The sequence below is a fragment of the Pleurodeles waltl genome, chromosome 7, assembly GCF_031143425.1.
Source record: "Pleurodeles waltl isolate 20211129_DDA chromosome 7, aPleWal1.hap1.20221129, whole genome shotgun sequence".
Taxonomy (NCBI): domain Eukaryota; kingdom Metazoa; phylum Chordata; class Amphibia; order Caudata; family Salamandridae; genus Pleurodeles; species Pleurodeles waltl.
The window spans coordinates 415467452-415491461 of record NC_090446.1 but is presented as its reverse complement, the minus strand read 5'-3'; the positions used below and the strand labels follow the sequence as shown (position 1 = coordinate 415491461).

General features: G+C 45.3%; 1 protein-coding gene across 1 annotated transcript in view; it reads right to left on the bottom strand.

Moving 5' to 3' along the window:
- The window catches only part of SAMHD1 (SAM and HD domain containing deoxynucleoside triphosphate triphosphohydrolase 1), a 1157401-nt gene that overhangs the window by 337218 nt on the left and 796173 nt on the right, over nt 1-24010 (bottom strand). Inside the window, exon 14 of the mRNA XM_069243902.1 lies at nt 22372-22511. Coding sequence (XP_069100003.1) covers nt 22372-22511 — 140 coding nt within the window. The remainder of the gene's footprint in view (nt 1-22371; nt 22512-24010) is intronic.

Here is a 24010-nt window from a genome sequence, read left to right as displayed (position 1 = left end):
CCAGGAAGGAGCGAAGCTGCCTTTTGGTAGTGGGTATAGGAACATGCTCAATGGCCTCGATCTTGCTTTTCTGTCGGCGTAGCTGGCCTTTCCCTATGAAGTATCCCAGGTATGCAATGTGATCATATCCCAGATTGCATTTCTTTGGATTGGCTGTGAGACCGGCCTTATGCAAAGTGCGGAATATTTCATGGAGGTGTGTAAGATGGTCATTCCATGTGTTGCTAAATACTACAATATAGTCTAAATATGCGGCAGCGAAATTTTGGAATGGTCTCAAAAGGTGGTCCATTAGTCTTTGGAATGTGGCTGGGGCCCCGTGTAGACCAAAAGGGAGTACCGTAAAGTGGTAGAGCCCTGACTGCGTGGAGAAAGCTGTTTTTTCTTTATCAGCGGGCACGAGGGGTAATTGCCAGTATCCCTTTGTTAAATCTAGGGTTGACATATAACGGGCTTTTCCCAACTTTTCTAGCAAGTCATCAACTCTGGGTATGGGATATGAGTCAAAAAGTGATATTTCATTCAATCGGCGGAAGTCAATACAAAATCGTATTGAACCGTCGGGCTTTGGCACTATGACCATGGGGGAGCACCATGATGGTTCTATTACTTTCAGTTTTAGCATATTTTGTACTTCTTCTTCAATTAAGTGTTGGCGGGCTTCGGAAATACGGTAGGGTCGTAATCTTATTACTTTCCCCTCAGGTGTCCTTATATGATGTTGGATTATATTGGTTTTCACAGGAATTCCTGAGAAGAACTGTCTATGATCTTTTAACAAATTCTCCAACTGGGTCTTCTGACCCCCTGTAAGATCGGTATTGATGTGGGGAGTCTTTATTGTTTCCTCCTTGTTTGCAGGATATAACTCTATGTCTAGTGGTTCTTCGGGGGTTACTAAGAAACCTGTAGCCGATTGGTTTGGTGCTGTTGTAGGTTCTTCCCATTTTTTTTTAACAGGTTAACATGGTAAATCTGTGTTCTTTTGGGGTGTTGGGACAGTTCTATCAGATAAGTGACCGGGGATATGGCTTTTAAGATGCTGTACGGACACTGCCACCTAGCTAAGAGTTTATTATCGGAGCAGGGTCTTAATATCAGGACCTTATCATTTGGTTGGAACAATCGGAGTTTTGTCCCTTGATCATAATACCTCTTTTGATTACTTTGGGACTTTACTAGATGTTTACGCACGTCTTCCCATTCGGACTGTAAGTGAGTTTTCAGTTTATGTATGTATTCTAATAGAGGTTTATCCTCCTCCCCCTCTTCTTCCCATAGTTCCGTTGCCATGTCTAACAGACTACGGGGTTGTCTCCTGAAGACCAGCTCAAAGGGGCTGTGTCCTGTTGAAGCCTGTTCATGTATTCTTATGGCATATAGGACTAAAGGGAGCTTTTGATCCCAATCACGTCCAGATTCAGAGACTATTTTCCGTAGCAGTGTTTTTATAGTACGGTTATAGCGCTCAACCAACCCATCCGTCTGGGGGTGATAGACTGAGGTCTTTAATTGCTCGATCCCAAGGATCTTACAGATATTGTTCATCAGTGAAGACATAAAGGGTCTCCCCTGATCAGTCAGGATTTCCTGGGGAAATCCGGCCCTAGAAAAGAAAGTGATCATAGCCTGTGCTACTGTTTTAGATGTCATATTAGAAAGGGGTATAGCCTCTGGATACCTCGTAGCATAATCTACTAACACTAAAATATATGTGTGTGTCTTTGTGGAGGGTAAAAGAGGACCTACCAAGTCCATACCCATCCGGGAGAAGGGAATCTCAATGATAGGAAGGGGTTGAAGTGGTGCTTTCCTTTGGGGTCCCGGATCTACTAGTTGACACCGTGGACACTGGGCACAGTATTGTCTGAGTTGGGCATAAACTCTGGGCCAATAAAATATCCTCAATAGATATTCTTCGGTCTTTTCCATACCATAGTGTCCCCCTCCTGGTTGGTTGTGTGCCAAAAAGAGTACCTGTAAGCGATAAGGTTCCGGTACTACTAGCTGTCGTTTTTCGATGTTGTTATATTTTACAACCCTATAAAGGAGATTTTTTTGGACAATAAAGTAGGGGCCCACCTCATTAGTAGACTCAGATTTTGCAGCTCTCCAAGCTTGACATAATGTTGGGTCTTTTTGTTGACTGACTCGGAACGACGGAGGAGGGAGTGTAATGTTGGCTACTACTTTCTCTACGTTCCGTTCCTTTCCCGGGCTCTGATATTGTTGTTTTATTTGTCTCTTTTCCCTTCTAGTGAGTCCTGTACGACATGGTTTGTTTTCGATCTGACTATTATGAAATGGGGCTTCTACCCACCAGGCTTCGGACATAGTCTGCAATTTTACCCTGTTTAGTAGCTCAGGGAATCGTATATAGTCCGTTCCCAGGATACATTCTTCTACTAAGCGGTCCATAACCCCTACTGGCAGTAAATCCTGGTTCTCTTCCCACTCTATGTTTACGAGGGACAGGGGGTAGTTATTTTTGTCCCCGTGTATACAACAGATTGATACCCATTGGTTGGTATTTTGTTCTGAAGGGTTCAGCACATCTGCTCGTACCACAGATTGGCTACATCCCGAATCTATAAGAGCCAGGAGTACCTTTCTCTTTAATTGCTTGTTTGTATTTAGGATTACCCCCACCGGTACACAAGACCCTTCCTCTAGTAACCCCGATCTCCATAGGTCCAGGTTTTTCCCCTTTCCTAGGGCACAATCTCGCGATATGGCCCCACTCGCCACAGCTATAACACTGGGGTTGCTGCATAGGTGGGGTTTCTCCAATTCTGGAAGGTCCTGCTTCTTCTGAGGGTTTCCGAGGAAAGTTCCTGAAAGTTACAATGGTCGGTTTCGGTAGTATCTTAGGGCTTATGTTCTTGAAGTCGACGGATCGATGGTAGGCACAAGCTAAGTCCACAGCCATATCGGTATTGACATTCGGGTGCTGCCTTATCCAACCCCGAGTGGATGAGGGAAAAGATTCCAAATACTGTTCCAATATTACTCCCTTTATGATATCCTCCCTCTCTGTCCCTATAGGTCCCAGCCATTTCAACCCCAGGTCTTTGACCTTAAAATAAAAGGTCAGAGGATCCTCTGCCTGCCCCCATTTGATCTTCCGGAAGCGTAGTCGGTAATATTCAGAATCATGGCCTACCCGCTCCAATATGCTTCTTTTAATGTCTTTGTAGGGCGTGTTACCACCCGGGTTAGCTGCCTGATAGGCCGTTTGGAGGACACCTGTTAATAGGGGTACGATATATTGTCCCCAACGGTTTTCCGGCCATTGGGCAGAGGAGGCCACTCTTTCAAAGTTAGTAAAGAAAGCGTCAGGATCCTCACCGTCCTGGTACTTCTGAAGCACTGAGCTCGGTGCATTGGGGTGGACCTTACTGGCTGCTATGGTATCCGTGAGCTTTTGGAGGGCCGTCTCATGCACTAATTGATTATTGGCCATGATGGTGGCTTGGCTCTTTAGCGCACTCTGTAGTGCCTCAGGGTCCTCCTTCGCCTCCCTCTGTTGTGCCTCCCATACTAGCTGAAGGTGTTGTTGTCCTTCAGCTAGCTGCTGTATCATGTCCTCCAGAGTGGGTTTGTCCCCCATGGTCTCCTGTTTAAGTTTTATCACCTTCAATATCCCACTTCTGACACCATTGTAGCAGTGGGCCAGGTGATAATAAGGACTGGGACGCTTGGGTGGGTGTTCAACAGTGAATTTATTAACAGTTCTTTAAAGTCTTTTGCTTTGTTCAACAATATAGGGGTGTGGTGCTCCTTCTCATAGAATGTCTCTTCTCTCTCTCTTTTCCCAGGTTCCCTCTTGACCGGCGAAGATGTTCTTTTCGCGCTCCCAGACGCAACGGAAAGAGGAATGAAAATGAAGGTAAGTCGAGGTTATACAGGGGTATCAGTCCGTATTAAGAGTAGAGAAGAGGGGGGAGAGAGAGAGAGAGAGAGAGATAGAGAGAGAGCTTCCCAGGATGTGTGCAGAATTGTGAAATACGCGGTCATGTGAACAGTCACCTTTTAGTGATCTTGCAGAAATAGGGATTGAAGTGCTTTTTAAGTTTGTCTAGTTTAAGGAAGTCTTTAGTTTTAAGACCCCTCTCCTTTATCCTGTTCCTCTCCTTTCTGCCCCCTCCAAACTCCTTCCTCCCCTCTCTCCCCACTATCCCCCCCCCTCCCCTCCTGCCGTCACTCTCCCCTTTTTGAAAGAGACTGTCCTTTATGAAGGACCGTACCTTAATTAGCCACGTCCCTCCTGGGACGTGGCGGCGTGCGCGCGTTGCTCCTCTAGTCTTCTCCCACGGTTGGCTGGTTGTTTTCTGGGGAACCTCGTTGTTCCAGATCTTCCTCTCGTCTTCCGTTTCCTTCCTCCCTGTGTCTGCGTTCTGTCCTTCCTTCTCCTCCTCCTTCTTCTTCTTCTTCTTCCGTGCGCTGAGTCCGTCGTCCCTTTTAGTGTTTTTGGGAACCCGGATATCCGGGTTCCCGAGGTGATTTCCGGCGTCTTCGTTGCCCTGGGAACTGGGCAGGTCGTCATCCCGGTTGCGGATGTAAAGCGTTGTTTGCAACTCTGGGCCGTCAGGAGCCGCGTTATCCGATAACCGGCTACAAACCGTCTTTGGAGTGTATATTATTTTGATTTGCTGTAAGATTATAGAACTTACTTTTTAACTAAAGATAAGCACCGGGTTGGACAATAAGTCACGAGTCTGTTGTTTTACTCCTAAGTTCTGAGCTCTTTGGCCCCTTAACTCACAGGGTAAGCTTTCAAAGACTTTTTGGCATGGTGGTAAGCACAGAAAGAATGTTTTTCACCCAGTTTACAGAGCCATAGGAGGACAGACCACAGGACACCAGTGGCAAATGATCTCGACCACCATGAAGGGGAACAAGTAGTCTTCGTCTATAGTGTGCCCCACATCCCGACATGGGTTTGACAGTTTTCCTTTGCTTTTTGTGTTGCAAGTTGAATTTGTCCCACTTACTGCTCCACAATATCCCCCTTCGTTCTCCTATGAAGGTGTTCCAGATATTCTCCCTCAAGTTACTTCTCATGATTATTTTTTAATTTTAATGCTTTCTGCGCGTTCCTTATCAAACACATGAATATTTTCACTGTTTTCAACTGGTGACCAGTTGTGGGTGCATTCCTAGGCCTTGAAGCGCATAATGAACTTTCTTCTACCAGGGAAGCACAGAGCGCCAGAATTTCATCAATTGAATAAGGTTTGTTTTGCTGGAGTTTCATTTTATTGCTACAATTATGAAGTCAGTTTTAGATACTGCCTCTCTGAAAAGCAACCACTCTTCTGTGTCATTCTTTTTTAACTGTCTCATTATAGACTAAGGTTTTATTTACATTTGCAATATTTTCATCACACACTGCACAGAGGACCCCCAGGCGACTCCAACGACGTGGACCACCCTCCCTGCACCCCCACAGCAAGGCCTGCAGAGAGAATCCAGAGGCTCCCCCTGACTGCGACTGCCGGGTAACAAAGGACCCGACGCCTGGAAGAAGCACTGCACTCGCAGCCCCCAGGCCCGAGAGAAACCAACTACCGGTGCAGGAGTGACCAGCAGACGGTCCTCATCCTTGCCCAGTCGGTGGCTGGCCCGAGAAGCCCCCCTGTGCCCTGCCTGCATCACCAGAGTGACCCCCGGGTCTCTCCATTAAATCCAACCTAAAACCCGACACCTACTTCACACACTGCACCCGGCCACCCCTATGCCGCTGAGGGTGTATTTTGTGTGCCTGTTTGTCCCGTCCCCCCAGTGCTATACAAAACCCCCTGGTCTGCTCCCCGAGGACCTGCTAGCAGAGTGGAAGCGGAGCACCCCTAGTCTCCATAGGCACCTATGTTATTTCGGCCCTACTTTGACCTCCGCACCTGACCAGCCCTCTGTTGCTGGGTGTTTGGGGTTGACTTGAACCCCCAACGGTGGGCTTCCTATGCCCCGGAGATTGAACTTGTAAGTGCTTTATTTACCTGATAAACTAACTTGTACTTACCTCCCCCAGGAACTGTTGATTTGTCCACTTTTAAAATAGCTTATTGCCAGTTTTTTACCAAACAGTGTACATTACTGTTTTAATTCAAAGTTCCAAACTTACCTATGCCAAGTACCTTACAAATTATGTATTTACCTGAATTCTGTGGTTCTAAAATAAATTAAGAAAATAATATTTTTCTATATGAAAACCTATTGGCCTGAAGTTAAGTCTTTGAGTGGGTGTGCACATTTATTACGTGTGTGTGTGTGTGTATAACAAATGCTTAACACTACCCTCTGATAAGCCTACTGCTCGACCACACTACCACAAAATAGAGCATTAGTATTATCTAATTTAACACTATCAACCTCTAAGGGGAACCCTTGGACTCTGTGCACACTATCTCTCACTTTGAAATAGTATATACAGAGCCAATGGTCCAGCAATGCTAGAGGCAAGACAGCTTTGGTGCATGTTCCATTTCTTCCTGTACAGCAGATGAGAAGCAGTAGTCTGGAGATTCCAGGGAAGACAGTTCTACATAATAGGTTCCCAGACCATAAAGGAACAACCACCAACTCTTGTTCTCTAGTTAGGTGTAATTATCAAAAAAGACCGGCGGGCAGAGTGCACAAAAACCTCAAGGAAAAGCTGCCAGTCTTTTTCCAGAAAAGTCTGGAATTGTATAGTTCAGAGATTCCTATACTAGACTCCGATGAACACTGACGTTATGGAAAGGACTGAAGAGAGGTTTAGTGCTACTGAAGAGGGGGCAGACACAATCGAGCATGTTACTCGGTCCTGTAAGATTTGTAGATGTTGAAATAGTGCAGATTTTATGCCCAAATATAATCAGTTAAAACAGTCAAAGTGAGAGCAGACCAACGCTGAAACAGACAGACACTCTATGAAAAAAGTAAATCGATAAAACAAAGCCTATTAAATTGGGTGTTATTAGTAGAAGCCACGGCTAAGGTTTGGATAGGGAGTTTTAAGTATTATCAATCTCACCTGCTAAACTTTTCATTAACACCAAAGTGGCAAGACAGGGTAACAAATCCCCAATCTATGAAAACATTGGATGTGTCATGTATTGTTTCAACCCCTCCTTTTCTTCCCCTCCTGGGCCACCAATAGGCATCTAATCTCAAACCATCACAACTTAATCCATTCAGTCAAAATGGAACCTGGGTGTTTTCCACATAGGTAGATAGCTAAGCTAGGAGGCAAAGCTCAAACAAAAAGATTAATAAGAGAAGGTGAAAGGCGTGAAACTTTGGAACACCACAGGTAAACACTAGTAGAGGCCCAAAACAACTCAGTGACTACAAATTGTAAGAAAGGAAAAGTTTCTCGTCTTCATTACTCTTAACTGGAAGTCCAGGTGCATTGACACTAGAGTGAAAAATAGCTAGTCAAGGATCTGGCCCCTAGGGGTACCAGAGAGCCAGCATGCAGAGCATTATCACAAAGAATGCTCCCAATATAATCAGCAATGACAGGACAACATGTACATCAAGAACTGAGGGTGGCGAGGCTGGGATGTTCTATACAGGTTCCATACAGCCCTGGAAATGCTGCTGATAAGAGACTGGCTGCATGCTGGTGCGACAGGGGGAAATCCCCAAGGGCAAACAATGGATGGACTCTGTAATGTACTGTAATTAACAACTTGAACTTTAATTGAACCTATGTCACCCACATCTCAACTTAGGAAGTATCAAGAGCCCACTGAAAAGCTTTTTGATGTCTAATGCCCATGAAGAAGGAATGCTCAATACAACAAAGCTTGCTAGCCCGAAACCACGGATTATAACCAGAGGGACACTGAGGTCAAAGTAAAATGTCTGTTGCTCAGAGATAAATTATGGAGTAACATCCAATACGCTAGTACCTGAACTGTGTCAGACCTATTGAGGACAACCAGATGTGGTCGTAATGCTAAAACGTGTACTCTCTAAAATGACTATGTCATCTGTGTCTGACTCTTCGAAATGCTATGTACAAAAGCTGTGTTACAATGTTAGAGTGTTGTGAGGAACCAAAAGTATCCCTGATCACATACACTGTGTGTGCTTCACCTGCAATATAGTTATACATTTTGAAATGAAATAATAAAAAAGAACCTATCCTTGCACTCTTCCAACACCACTCACTACCTTCTCTGCACACTACCCCTACAAACTTTAGGATATGGCTCACCTGGCAGCTAACACCCTACCTCTACACATGCAAAGTCCTTTCACACATCAGATCTGCGATGACCACGACGAAGGCCAAACAAACCGTGAGATTTGGATTGAACACAGGAAACTACATTGACAGATCTATGGGAATTGGCAGTAGGCACAGTTTTTAAAACATTTTTTTTTTTATAGTGACACTCAGGTTAGCGTTAAGAATGAATGATGAGATTTATACTGGTCACATATGCTCCAAAGACTGTCCCAACACGAGGTACAAAACAACTGGAGACTGGAGGATACCACGTTACAGCCTAAAGAGCTAAAGTGTTGTGAGATCTGGAGTAAGCAGATTCGTCTTTGATGGTGTGCAACTCGACAGAGGCGCAATTCTAAGCTTGCGCAGCCAAGAAAGACAAGGAAGTGTCTGCTTTCTTAGTCTCTTTCAATTTAGGAATTTCAACTAGCGGACTTTCAGAGGTGTGCTAGGCCCTCAGAGGGTGGTAATAAATGAACCTCACTTTTAGGTATTGGGAACCAGAACCATAAAAGGCCTGGTGTGCAAGCTACAGGATCTTAAATAGGATCCTTTGGCTGATTGGCAGCCAATGAATAGTGACGAGGTCATGGGAAATATGACCGCAACAAGGAATTTTTAGTAGCAGATGAGTGCCTGCAATTTGTATCATCTGCAGACGGTTAATCAGTGACACAACAAGTTAAGTCCATATAAAGCACATTTGCATAGTCCAATTTTGAAGTAATCAGTGCATGGATCATTATTATATTTATATATATACTTTATTCGACCATGGGTCATAAAAGTTACACATTAAATTATACAAAGAAGGTGCATTTGTTCCATTATACTTTCACACTGGCATAAAATAGAGTTTAGAATAAAAATAACTTCTATAGGCCATGGCCTACTATAGTCCACCATTGTTCCCGATACATAACTTAACATTTAGATGCCAAGGTTTCTAAACATCTGCTTCATAGTGTTAAAAATAATACAAATATTTAAGGCTCTTAAAACAATATGAGATGGTTTCAGATTCAAGTTTCCCAGGTGGTACCATCACCAAGATAAGTGCAAGCTATCAGGCCCATGATTTAAGCTTTAGAGTGCTGAGTTGATGTTACATAATAGTACAGTTTCTTGGTAGTTTAAGTGGCATACTTTAGTAAGGGCGCCTGCAACCGGCACAATCGTATAGGCAAATTTAGGCACTGTCAAGTCATTAAAAACACAAGCACAATGTAATAAAAGCTTATATAGTAACTTAAAATGGTTATCAGATTCATGTTAAAATGGCACTAATGCCAGACAAGTGCATAAAAATAGCTCTTTGCGGCTAACACTAGTGATACAGTAGCAGAACCACAAAATGATTACCCACGTATTATCTAAAAAAAAATCTGTTCCAAAGCCCTATCTAAACCACATGGTCAATAATTCATCATCATCATCATCATCATCAACTTTGTTCGATCCATGGCCATAAAAGCACATAAAACAAGATAATAAATAATTCTTAAGGAATAAATAAGTACACATCTTTAACTTGGTGTAAAAACATTAGGACAATAACTTGAATTGCACATGTGGCTCTAAAACTTATCTATAAAGGGATGGGACTTTGAATTACTTTTTGGAGATGGCATCGTATGCGCCAAGCTGTTGCTAGATACTTGCTTACTGAGAGAATTACATCGGTTGAATTATGGCTTTTTAGAACCCGTAGAGCCAAAGAGCAGTTCTTGAATCCCATGTCCCTGCAAATATTGCGAATCCATTTTGAACGTGGAATCGCATAGGCTGGGCAGAAGAACATGAAATGCTCAATGGTTTCGAAAGTACTGCCACAGGCAGGGCATATATCGGGAAGGTTAGTCGGCCCCCACCTATGAATCAGTGACAACAAGGGCAAAGAGCCAAAGCGAAACCTTGCATATAAGCTCTTGCCCTGCGAATCCGGTATCACATCCAAATAGGATTCAAACTTTGGGGACCATTTAATATCAATGAAGGAATTAGTTAAGCGACCATGGGATTTGTGAGTTATGTAGTTATCCTTAACATAAGACCAATAGGTTAACTTTAAAACGTTTTTGTGCCGTCTCTCTAATTTATGGGGATTTTCCCAGTAATCGCCCAGAACCAATAGCCGGAGCCAATGGGCCACATGGCGAACCCAGGGAAGAGTATTAGCGTTTTGGCATTTCAATAGATCGAGTAGTGCGGTCTTGTATATATCTAGTTCGGGGGTTGTCCACAACCTAATCCAATAGAGGAGAGGTCTTAGAGTAGCTAGATCTGCTACTCGGCTTAACCCCAGATCTAGAAATAATGGGAGCAAGGGTGTGGTACGTGGACATGCAATTAAGGCCCTTGCAAAATTGTTTTCCCCCACACTGATCTTGTTACAGTTAGCGTAACCCCATACCTCCGCTCCGTACAGGGCTGCACTTTGAGCCTTAGCTGTATAAATTTTTATTGCTGGGGAAACTACTTTTGTAGAGGTGCTTTGATAAAAACGCAATATAGATGAGGCTCTGTGTTGTAGGAGCCCTGCACTTTTTGTAATCTGCTCTTCCCATAATAGTTTGTTAGTTAACCTAACTCCCAGGTAATCTATAGAGCTTACTTCCTTCAACAGTACTCCCTCAATATGGATGGAACATTTTTTCCTAGGTCCCTTAGATAACACCATCAGTTTAGTTTTGTTAATATTAACCTCCAACCCATGATCACTACAAAATTGGCTAAACCGGTCAACAAGGGTTTGCAACCCCATTGGTGTCTTAGAGATGAGAAGTGAGTCATCGGCGAAAAGCAAGATGGGAATTTTTTGTGTATTCAGGGAAGGGGCATCATTCTGGCCTATGGACACAGTCTTTACTACTTCATTAATAAATACGGTAAACAGTAGGGGGGCTAGCACACAACCTTGGCGAACTCCTCGTCTAATTGGGATCCGCTCTGTCAGTTCGCCTTGTTCACCCCACCTCACTTGGGCATAGGTGTTCTCATGTAGTCGTTTTAACAGGAGTAAAAGATCCTCTGGGACTCCCAATCTACCCAGCACTTCCCACAGCTTGGCTCTTGGGACCAGGTCAAAAGCCGATCGCAGGTCTATAAATACCACATACATGCATTGCTTGGCCACAAGAACGTATTTCCAATGCAATATGGCTAATCGAAAGACCTGGTCTATCGTGCTAGTTTTTGCACGAAACCCTGCCTGTAAATGAGAGAGGATTTGGTGCTTCTCGACCCAGTTGATTAGCCTCTGCAGAATTTGTTTAGCACATATTTTTTGTAGGTTGTCTATGAGGCTAATTGGCCTGTAGTTAGCTGGAAGATTTGCATTTCCTTTTTTATAAATGGGTATGATCTCTGCCCCCTTCCATGTATCTGGAATTAGCCCCCCTGCAGCTATGCTATTTGAGATGGCATTAATATACCAGGACCAAATGGATGGTTCCGATCTATAAAGATCTCCAGGGAGCTTGTCTGGTCCAGGTGCTTTGCCAGGTTTTAGGCTAATTATAGCCTCAAGGGTCTCTTCTATTTTAAAGATAAGGCAACCCTCGGGGACACACTGAGCCACCACTTGGAGGGCCATGCTGGAGTTTGATTCCAACAATTTAGTTGGAGAGTGGACCACATTAGTGTCCATTGGGCCTTCTGGTAGGGCATAAAGAGTAGTAAAATGCTCTACCCAGCTTTCTGGTTGAATATGGTTGCTGGGACAGCTCCTGCCTCCATTTTCTCTTTTGGACAGAAGTTCCCAGAAACGCTTGTTATTCTTCTCTCTGGAAGCATCTAATAGTTCCTGCCACAGGGAATCCTCCCACCGCTTTTTAGCGTTAGACAAGGTTACTTTGTATAGAGACCTGGCTTGTTTAATTTCCCCCTGGGAGCCAGACATTACTGCTACTCTTAACCCGGACTTGTCCTTTGAACACCTCTCATCAAACCATCCCTTGCGTGCCCCTGTCCCTTCATGTGGCTTAGACCGCTTTGTTTTATAAAAGAACCCCCGTAGCTGGGTAGTCATGCTGTCATGTATTTTGAGAATCGGAATATTCCCTACAGCCTGGATCATTGTTTTCCTGACGTGCAGCGAAACAAGAAAGACATTTCTTTAAGGACCTTAGTATAAAAAAAAAGATCCTACTACTGCTGCAATCTGAGCTTGAAATGACAACTGACAGTCTAATTTAACTTCCAAAGTACTAGCCACTGCAGCCAGGTGTGGGGGCAAAGAAGCTGGCCAATAGTTTTCCCACTTTAAAGATGGAGAGGCTTCAAACAGCAGAGTTTCGGTCTATCAGGGTTACATTGTAAATTTCTGGCCCACATCCAATCAAGGCCCAATCTGAAACTGAGTTTAAGAGTCTGCAAGGAGTCTTAAAACTCTTTTTCATAAAAGGAAAACAGCTGAGTATCATGTGTATATAAGAATCTTTACCCCCAGATGTTTCTACCAAGGGGGCTCAGAGTGAACATAATTTGAACAAGGTGAGACTAATGAGCTCTGCGGCACACAGCGGTTAAGGGGCACGTTATCAGATGAAAATGGTCACATCCAGACAGTTTGACCTCTGTTTTCCAAAAAGGAGCGAAATCACTCGAGCACCTGGCCTCGCACCCCTGTATCTCTGAGCTTTTTGGGGGGGAATTGTTTCAAATGCTGCAGACAGATCTACTAATATCAAGGCGCCATTTTTTACCTGATCCAACTAACACCTAAAGGAATCGATTACCACAAGGAGGGCTGATTTAGTGCTATGCCGCGGGCAAAAACCCTATTGAGAGGGACACAGCAACCTTAATGCTTCAAGCTACTCAGAGTTGAGCGTTAATCAGCTTTTCTAGCATTTTGGATGCCGCGGACAAGTGAAACTGATCGAAACCTGGCAAGTTGGGATCCAACTGCTGTCTGTTTTTTAGCAGAGTAATTGCTTTCGCATCCTTACATCTATTTGGGGGCTACACAGTCTGCAGAGAAGCGTTAAGAAGATGGGTGAAGATCGGATTAATCACTTTGCTCACAGATGCTAGAAGCGTGGGAGGACACTGATCGGTCGGGAGCCAGATTTTAAACCCAATATAGCCTTTTCTGATTCATCTAAAAAAATCATTTTAAATGGAAGAGGTCCTGCCCGTTGCTATGGGAATCATCACATGAATGTATGTAATCGCTCGTAAATTTGTCTCAATGGTTGTAATTTTCTCAACAGAAAACTTAAGACAGCTTATCACACAATGCAGAGGGAACAAAACAGACTGACTATCTGCCTTAGGATGTAAAAACGTGTTAGCAATTTTAAATTCATAACACTACCAATTTTGCCTTCAAAACACGAGGCCTGGGCAATGTACTAGCCACATATTTCATTTAAGGTCTCCCTTATATCTGACCTTGTCAGCAAGGAAACAATGCATTTTCCAGACACTTTCAAGTTTCTTACAGGCTTTATTTCTGGTGATAAAGAACTGGAAAACCAAGGGGCAGCCTCTGTTACACACATGCTTTGAATGATGCTTAGATTTTGGTGATAAGGAGTTCTCGCAGAAGCAGGTTTCCTCAGCAAGCCTGTTTCATCAGTTATACCAGAAGTTAGAGGGCTTCCTGAGACCAGTCCTTTCAGCATAGGCCTCTCTCTCAGCCAATACAACAGCCGCAGCAGTTTGCGATTTCATAGGGAGGTGATGATACAGGAACACAATAGTAACATCAGTAGTATTTCACTTCCTATTCCCAAATTCATGCCACAAAACATAGGCTTGTATTTGGTTGAGCTCAGCCAAGCATAAGCATCCCGTGAGAGGACGGATGTCAAAATCTGCTGCAAACTGGCAGGCCATTACTTCAGACTGACAGGTCCTCCAGATGGTGGACTATGCTTATGCCCTCCTTTTTCTGGGAAACAACTCCAGACGTTTCCCCTATCTGTACTGTGATTTCAGTGGGCCAAGCTAAGATTCTTTTCAAGGAGGTGTTCACTCTCCAGTGAAAAGGGGCCAGGCCAGTATTCATGCTTCTTTTTTAGTCCCCAAGAAGGATGGCAGATTCTAGACAATCAAGTAGTGATGTTCAACTGCAAGGACATTTTCGAAATGATCTCTCTCCCTCAGGTTAGGCCAGCCATAACGTCCAAGGACTGGATGGTATGTACACTGCTGCCAAATAATCTGTTTGTGTATCAAGAAATCAGAGTTAGCCCTTTGGGGAACTTGTGAGGTAGCTCAAGTTAAGAGCCCACCCCTCGTTCCCTTCTGTACTACTATGATAACTATGTCACCACCTTCCTTAGTTCGATATAAAATGTAGGAAAGACACTTTTTGTGCCATGCAAGAGGGTTTTATTTCTACAGTGTCTTCCCTGTTGGGACTGTTCAGCGCTTAGATACAAAATCTCTACCTTTCCTTCGTTCTTCTTTGAACATCCCACTCTTGCAATGTTTATTATCTTTAAACTAAATACATTACTACCTCTTGGTGGGTCAGAGTACACCTCTTCTACTGATGTGTCTAAAGCTTTTTGTCTTCAAAGCTTCCAGGAGGCACTGTTGTGTCCTTTACGCAGTTGTTTGTATGCAGCTTATGGATGACATCATCCAGAGGCTGGATGGATGGAAACCGCAGACTTTACTAAGGTATCTGTGCTTTGCCCTGGATTCATCCTCCACCACTTCTTAGTGTGGGACACCATTAACAATTTGAGATGCGTGTAGTAATTGTTGCATTTTGCTTTCAACACCTCAGTTCTACATGACAGACACACTACAAGGACGTCTGACTATCCTTGGGTTACAGCTACCAATGCTTCTGGTCGGGCCCCATGAATCCTCAGAGATGCCTACAGAAATCCCTGGGCTCTGCATATCGCAACCCCTTTTCTTTAATCAAAATATAATTCCTGCATTTTACCTATATCAGTGAGGTTTGATTATCACCACTTCTGGGTGAAAACCACAGATGCTCCACTTTCATAATCCTTGGGCTGCACCTCAATCACTTTGAAAGGCATACACCATGGTCCCTTTTACTGAGCTGTCCTTGAGTTGGGCAAGCACCACATTTGCGTTGTAAACTACAGACCCTCTACTGGTGTGCTTGAGAAGTTCAATGGGGTGTCCATTCATGGCATATGAATTGGCACCATGGTCCTTTAATTAAAGGCCTGACAGTTGTACCTCAACTGCTTCAGTGAGCGCACCAGAGACCTTACATGGAAGTGTCTAAATTTACTTTATTGCATCACTATTGCTTCTGGGTGGACCATGACAGTCCACTAATACATCTGTTGTAATCCTTCAAGTCCTTACCCTTTCACCTTTCCTCTCCTGGCTGCGCTTTAGAAACCTTTTACTGAGGTATGCCCAGATCCTGCTGCCACTGATTTTATAGTGGTCATTCACAATCCGTGCGGGTATCCAGGTGCTTATTCTGAAAGCTCTTCACACACTTTCCACAAGAGACACTTCTGTATTGTCTGAAGTACTCCTGGGATCCACAAGTGATCCCACTGGGACACATACTGTGGTTACTAGATGAACAAGTTAGTTACCTTTGGTAATGCATTATCTGGCACAGACAATATCTAGCTGCAGATTTCTTACCATTAAATTTCCCAAGCATCAGACTTGATCTGGTAACGTTTGCGTGAGCAGTAACCCTGTGCGCCATCGGGTAGATTCCTTCGGTTTTGCATGGAATTGCTGGTGCCAAAGGTGACGTTGCAGTCACCTACATAGGTGCCACCCAGGCACGCAGACATCACTTATTTTTCACGACTTTCCATGCCAGAAACAGAGTCATGAAGTGAACTGACGAGTGTGTGTCAAAACTAAGGCCCTGAAAGGGTTAAATCCCTAGCCCTAGAAATCTGTCTGCAGAGCGGGGAGACATAAGTGGGCCTGTAAGGATTCTGCAGCTAGATATTGTCTTTACCAGATAATGTGTTACCGAAGGTAAGTAACTTGTTCATCTGATAGAGACGTCTAGCTGCAGATTTCTTACCTCTGAATAGATACCCAAGCCATATCCTCCTGATGGTGGGCTGCGGACAAATTTGTTTAAACTAGAAAGTCCTGCAGAACTGAATGAGCGGATGGCCATTCCTGCGGACCTGACTGTTCAGGCAGTAGTGTTTGGCAAAAGTGTGCAGGAACCCCCACGTTGCTGCCTGGCAGATGTCCAGGACTCTGACTCCATGAGCTAACGCTGTGTTTGCAGCTTTTTCTCTGGTTCAATGGACCCTTAAGCCCTCAGTAGCCAGGGCGTAGCAGATCTTGATACAACCACCCAGCGCAAAATAGTTCTTTTCTGTACTGCCTGACCTTAATTGGCTCAACATACCCCACAAACAGTTGGTTGTCAACCTGAAACTCTCTTGTGTGGTCAAGGTAGAAAGACAGCATTCTTTTTTGGGTCCAGGCGGAGGATTTGCTCCTCTTCTTTAGAGGGATGTAAAGGACCATGATAGGTGGGTAGGGTGACAGACATCCCAAAATGGAATGGGGTCCCGACCTTTGGCAGGAACGAGGGCCTGGTGTGAAGCACTAACTTTGTTTGGTAACACATGTATCTAAGGAGGACTGGATGATAAATCCTGCAGCTCACTCACACTCCTGGCAGATGTTATTGCCACTAGGAAAGCTGTCTTGATGGTAAGCAGCTGGAGGAGACAACTGTGCAGCAGCTCGAAGGGAGCACACATGAGGTATGTGAGAACTAAATTAAGATCCCACTGAGGCATGATGATGGGCGCTGGGGAAAACATATGTATACACTGTATGAAGTTGGCTCTGCATATACTATTTCAAAGTAAGAAATAGTGTGCACAGAGTCCAAGGGTTCCCCTTAGAGGTAAGATAGTGGCAACATTAGATAATTCTAATGCTCTATTTTGTGGTAGTATGGTCGAGCAGTAGGCTTATCAGAGGGTAGTGTTGAGCATTTGTTGTACACACACAGGCAATACATGAGGAACACACACTCAAAGACTTACTCTAGGCCAATAGGTTTTTATATAGACAAATATCTTTTCTTAGTTTATTTTAAGAACCACAGGTTAAAGATTTGAAGTAAACACATAAAATGCAAGGTACTTCACGCAGGTAAGTTAGGAACTTTGAATAAAAGCAATATCATATACAGTCTTTGTTAAAATGGCAATAAGCTATTTTAAAAGTGGACACACTACAAAAATCAACAGTTCCTGAGGGAGGTAAGTAAAGGTTAGATCGCGAGGTAAGTAAGACACTTACAAGTCTCAGTTCCTGAGCATAGGCAGCCCACTGTTGGGGGTTCAAGGCAACCCCAAAGTTACCACACCAGCAGCCAGCTCAGGGCCGGTCAGGTGCAGAGGTCAAAGAGGTGCCCAAAACACATGGGTGCCTATGTAGAACAGGGGTGCTCCGGTCCAGTCTGCCAGCAGGTAAGTACCCGCGTCCTCGGGGGGCAAACCAGGGTGGTTTTGTAGAGCACTGGGGACACAAAACACACCCTCAGCGGCACAGGGGCGGCCGGGTGCAGTGTGCAAAGCAGGCGTCGGGTTTTAGATAGGAAACAATGGAGGGAACCGGGGGTCACTCTAGCGGAGCAGGCAGGCACGGGGGCTTCTCGGGACAGCCACCACCTGGGCTAGGCAGAGGATCACCTGGGGGTCGCTCCTGCACTGAGGTTCGGTTCCTTCAGGCCCTGGGGGCTGCGGGTGCAGTGCTTGTTACAGGTGTCGGGTCCCTTGTTACAGGCAGTCACGGTCAGGGGAAGCCTCTGGATTTTCTCTGCAGGCATCGCTGTTGGGGTTCAGGGGGGTCGTCTCAGGCTACTCACGGGGTCGCAGTCGCTGGGTAGTCCTCCCTGTGGTGTTTGTTCTCTGGATCTCGAGCCGGGGGCGTCGGTGCGGAGTGTGTAGAGTGCAGAGTGTGAAGTCTCACGCTTCCGGCAGGAAGAGTGAAGTTCTTTAAAGTTGCAAGAAAGTTGCAAAGTTGTTGCTGAAAATGAGCAGAGCTGTTGCTTACGGGAGTTTCTCGGTCCTTTGGTCCAGGGCAGTCCTCTGAGGCTTCTGAGGTCACCGGTCCCTGTCGGATGTGTCGCTGGTTGCAGGTTTTCGAGTCAGGAGACAGGCTGATAGGGCTGGGGCAAAGCAGTCGTCGTCGTCCGTCGTCTCTGCAGGCTTGTGGGTCAGCAATCCTTCTTTGTAGTTCAGGTTGCAGAAATCTGATTTCCTGGGTTCTGGGGTGCCCCTAAATACTACATTTAGGGGTGTGTTTAGGTCTGGGAGGGCAGTAGCCAATGGCTACTGTCCTGGAGGGTGGCTACACCCTTTGTGCCTCCTCCCTGGGGGAGGGGGGCACATCCCTAATCCTATTGGGGGAATCCTCCAAAACTAAGAGAGAGGATTTCTAAAGGCAGGGGTCACCTCAGCTCAGGACACCTAAGAGGCTGCCCTGACTGGTGCGTGACTCCTCCTTGTTTTTCTAATTATCTCCTCCAGCCTTGCCACCAAAAGTTTGGGTGGAGGACTCTCTCCTGTTTCTGCAACAGGAGATCCTCCTGAAGCGGCAGCCTAATCGGAGGATCTATTCTCATTTTTAGAAGCTTGGGATACCAGACTCCCCATGTCCTTTCCTGAGTCACAAGAATGACTTGGGCCCAGTATTCCTGATCGTCTTGAGAACTCTGGGCAGAAGTGGTATGGGTGGAAAAGAAGTAAAGGAGGCTTGATCTCTACTCTAAATGAAAAGCGTCTCCAAGCAATAGCCACCTTGGAAACTAATCCGCAATACTGCTGACATTGTGCGTTCTCTTCAGAAGTGAACAGATCTAACCAAAGCTCTCCCCACCACTGGAAGAGTCCTTGTGACACCTCCGAATGGAGACACCACTTGCGATCCGTTAAGCAACAACTGCTGAGTTTGTCTACCCGGCCTTCAGAGAACATGCCAGGTGATGAACCACCAGGGTTATGCCCTGCTGTTCCAGACATGTCCAGAGAGGCAAGGTCTCATGACAAAGGGTCCATGACCTCACCACACCCTGCTCGTTCCAGTACCACATGGTGGTGGTGGTGTTGTCTGTGAACACCTGCACTAACTTACACTTGACAGAGGAGAGAAATGCTTTCAATGCTAGCCGAATTGCCCGTAACGCCCGTAACTTGATGTAGAGTCCGGATTCCGTTGGAGACCAGACTCCTCTGATTTCCACCCCTCCCAGATATCCGCCCCATCGCAGGAGTGTCACTACTGTCAGATCTGATTGAGGAAAGGAGTGAAGTCTGCATTTGACCCAATCGAGGTTCGTAAGCCACCATTGCAGGTCTTTTGCAAGAGATCTGGACCATGTCAGAGAGTTTACCCTGAAGATGCGCCCACTGGAACTTTAGGTCCCACTGCAGAGCCCACATATGCTAGCTGCCTCAGAGTCATTCTCACTGAAATACAGGATAGAAGCTGAAACATCAGTATCCTATCCTGAACTCACTGCACGGGACGGTAAGCCTCAAACTGCATTGTGTCAAGAACAGCTCAGATGAAAGGAAGCGTCTGAGAAGGAGTCAGGTGTGACTTTGGCACGTTGAAAGTGAACCCCAGCAAATGCAGGAGGTCTGCCATAGTCTGGAGGTGGGAGGCGACAGCCTAGGCTGAGCCCGTCTTCAACAGCCAGTCGTTAAGGTAGGGGAAGACTGAAAACCCTGACATGCGTAGATGAGCTGAGACCACTGCCATCCCCTTGGTGAACACTGAGGGGAGCTGGTAAGGCCAAAGGGGACCATGGTGAATTGAAAGTGCATGTGGCCTACCTTGAACCGCAGGTAATGCATGTGGACAGGCAGGATGAGGATGTTGCATATTATGAATCCTGCAAGTCCAAAGCTACCAGCAAGTTTCCTTGGTATAGGGCAGACAAGACAGGAGACAAAGAGAGCATTCTGAATTTCTCCTTTTTGAAGAAGAGATTGATGATTCACCAGTCTAAAATAGGGTGAAGACCCTTGTTATTTTTGGGAATCATAAAGTAGCAGGAATAACAAACAGTGCCTGCTTCCGATATCGGAACCTTTTCTATAGCTCTCTTAGCTAAGAGAGCTGTAACTCTCTCGGAGCAGATACATATGGCCCTTCGCCAGCTGTTCTTGTGTTGGCACAACAGGGGAGGTAAAAATTTAAAAGGGAGGGAGTAGCCCATCTGAATGATCTGCAAGACCCATTTGTCCGATGTAATGGACTGCCAGCGGAGAAGATGATGTTGGATTCTCTTTTCCAATTGGGCGTCCATGATCTTGCATAACCAGACTAGGAGGGTTTAGAGGCTGCAGCTGCCGGGTAGTTGGTGGTGGACAACTTCTGGCTAAGAGACCCACAGAGTCAGAATGCACCACATCCATGTCCTTACACAGATTGGAGAGCTTGCGCAGGAAGGAAGCTAGCATTGGGCTGGAACGGTGGCACGCCCCTTACATAGCAATGAAAGGGGTGAAAGGCAGACTGGGGAGGAAGTGTCACTGAGAGGCGCAATGACTTGGCCGCAGCCCACAAGTCCTGGAAGCTCTCCAGATCCGAGTCTGCCTTCTCTCCAAAGAGATGAGTCCCCTCGAAGGGCATATTCATTAGGTTGGTCTGGAAATCCCCCAAAAGTCCAGAAGTTCTCATCGAGGCGGGCACCTCAAGGTAACTGTTGACAAAACCGCTCTGCCCAACAAGTCAGTAGTGTCCAAACCACACCTAATGATGAACTTTGCTACATCTCTCCCGACCCTAACAGCTTGGAAGAGAATGGCCCGGGCCGCCAGTGGCAGCACTTGTGCAACCGTATCCCACAAGGTGTGGGAATAACGTCCCAACAGGCATACTGTGTTCATGGACCGCAATGCCAAGCTGGCGGAAAAAAAAACATTTTCTTGCCTAAGCTATCCAGCCTCTTGGAATCCGTTGGGGGAACGGCAGGGAACATGCCATGGGAAGTTGACACTTGACTACCAAACTCTCTGGGGTGTGGTGTTGGGTGAGTAAACTAGGATCACCCGGGGTAGGCCAATGGAGGCAGTCAACTATCCTGTTTACAGGAGACCCTGTGCTGGGTTTGGACTAAGTTCCCAGCAGGGTATCAGTCAGTGCTTCATTAAAGAGAAGTAGGGGTTTGGGATGAGGGAACCCCAGCCTCAAGCACTTCCTTCAAGAGGTTAGTCTTGACAGCCACAGAGGGAAGTTTGAGATTAAGGATCTCCGTTGCCCTCTTCACCACCATTGCATAAGATGCTCCTTCCTCAGTAGTCACTGTGGGGGAGACAGCAAGTCAATACATAGGGGAATTTTCCAGTTCACTGGCATCTCCAAGTTTCTCATACCAGTCCAATGAAGTTGGGGTCGCTAACTGGTATTCTAAAGGGTCCAGTAACACTGATTCTTCCCCTATTCCTGACTGCTCCAAAAAATGCTGCCGGCAATGACATTGGACCAATTGGCCTTGTTGACACTGGAACCAGCATCGATTGATGCCGCTCCGACTCTGAGTCGTTGGGAATTAGAGTGGAGCTTGAACATATCTTCAAATTGTGGAAACAGACCAGATGGGGGTCCGTAACCAATATGGAACGGTGACATGCGCCACAAGGCTTGAAACCTGTCATCCTCAAAGACCTCTTCAACACCCTTCCTAAAATAGTAGATAAAAAAATACCCAAAAAACTGTCAAAAAAGTGATAGAGGGGTAGCACTTCTCTGGATCAGCGCTATCTGGCACAGAAAGAAAAGAACTGACGTCCGCTCACCTATGCAGGTGATCTCAACATCACTTCCAGTGGCAACTACGCCGTCCAGAACCCAAAAATGGCGCACAGGAGAACTGCTCATGCAAAAGTTTCTAAATCCAGTGTGATCCTTGGGAAATCTCCAGTCTCTATCAGATCTCAGGCATTATCAATGATAACTCTCACGGGCCAGACCAAATCCTACCGATGGCAACAAACATAGCCAGTTACACTGATCAACCCAAACTAATTCAACATAATATTTAATATCTTGGCATGCTACAATACAATACATCCATTAAACACAGCTGGCCTCAGCTGATCAACAAGAAAAGGTGAACAATTGAAAGCCAAGCAATAAACTCTTCTCATACTCATTTAACATGACTACACATGCCACCCACTTACTTGTTGAATCTTGATTTCTGATCTGGGATGAGTTTGCCCCACATATTTATAAAGTTGGCGGCGCTCAACATTTTGCAAAATTCCTCGGGCCTCAGACAAATTTGAATCACTAGAATGCAGGATTTGTTGAAAAATGTTATCTACAAAAGAGAATGACAGACATCTACAGTAATGCACTAGTGAAAGCAAAATTGTAATGACCATTACCATTCCCCAAAATTAACATTGTAGGTGCTAAAATGTATTATTATGCTAATGTACTCAAATTATCAAACTGAAAAGGATGCAAGACTATGTTACATTAGAAGAGCACAGATGAACAAGTTACTTATCTTCAGTAACACTGTTATTTGTATACTCTCCATAACAGCAGATTCCTTATCTTGTGGATTTCCTCCAATCGCCAGACTGGATCCAGAAACTTAAAAGCAATTCGCTCGCGCATTGACAGGTGGTATTTTGCAGACCCACGTTGAGCCTGTTCTTTCACAATATGACGTTGGGCCACTATAAGGCCGCCACCTCTGTGCACTGATGTCAGTTTCTTTCTGATCTCCGCCTGCACTGTTGGATAAGGAGCTAATGAAATAAGTGCAGTGTGCAGATGTTTGGATTTAGGATTTAGTTTTGGATTGTGTGAGTATATTTTACAGAAATGGGAGTAGAGGGGGGTCCATGAGGAATCTACCAATAGATAGTCTACACCAGACAAGACTTTACCAAAATTAAGCTTTTCTTCTGTTAGACTTCTAACTGCAGGCTCCTCATCATGTGAATTAATACCAAAGCAGTAGTTCTTGCAATGGTTGGTCAGTAAAATGACTCAGGGAAGACTGATCGCGATAAGTGCCCATCCAGCCAGACATAATCGTCCAGGCTGTAGTGCTTTGTGCATGTGTGGAGGAACGCTCACATAACAAACTGCAAATGTCCATGACTGGCACACAGTGCACCAGCATAGTCATGGCGGCCTTTGTCCTACTGGGCGTTGTTTCCAAACTAGCTCACAGAATATCTTTATGCAAAGGACAATCCACTGCAAGATTGTCCTCTTGTGCAGCGCTTTTCCCTTTTTGCTCTGATGAAACCAACGAAAAGCTGGTCATCCTGCCAGCATTCACTGGTTTGATGAAAGACAAAGCTATGAGCTCTCTCAGGGTCAGGTCAGCGAAGATCAGAAGGGTAATGGATTGCCCTATATGGAAGGGTGTAACCTCCTTCGGTACAATAAACAACTTTGTCCTGAGGGCTAGTTTGTCTGCAAAGAACCACATGTATGGGTGTTTAAGACACATGGCCTGGAGTTTACTCACATAGCAGATGTGATTGCAAAAATGAACACCTCCGGGCAACTCTGCATGGTTTGAATGGCGTTTGAATCAGAAAAGCGAGAACCGGTCCCACTGCGGAATCACAAAGGGTCTTTGTGGGAACATGTGAATCAGTCCCTTTAAAAAACACAAAACAATGGGTGACTTAACCCCTTCGCTGCCAGGCCTTTTCCCCTCCTGTGCCTAGCCTTTTTTTGGCTATTTGGGGCAGTTCTTGCTTAGGCCTCAACTTTTTGTTCACATAAGCTACCCACGGCAAATTTGCGTCCTTTTTTTCCAACATCCTAGGGATTCTAGAGGTACCCAGT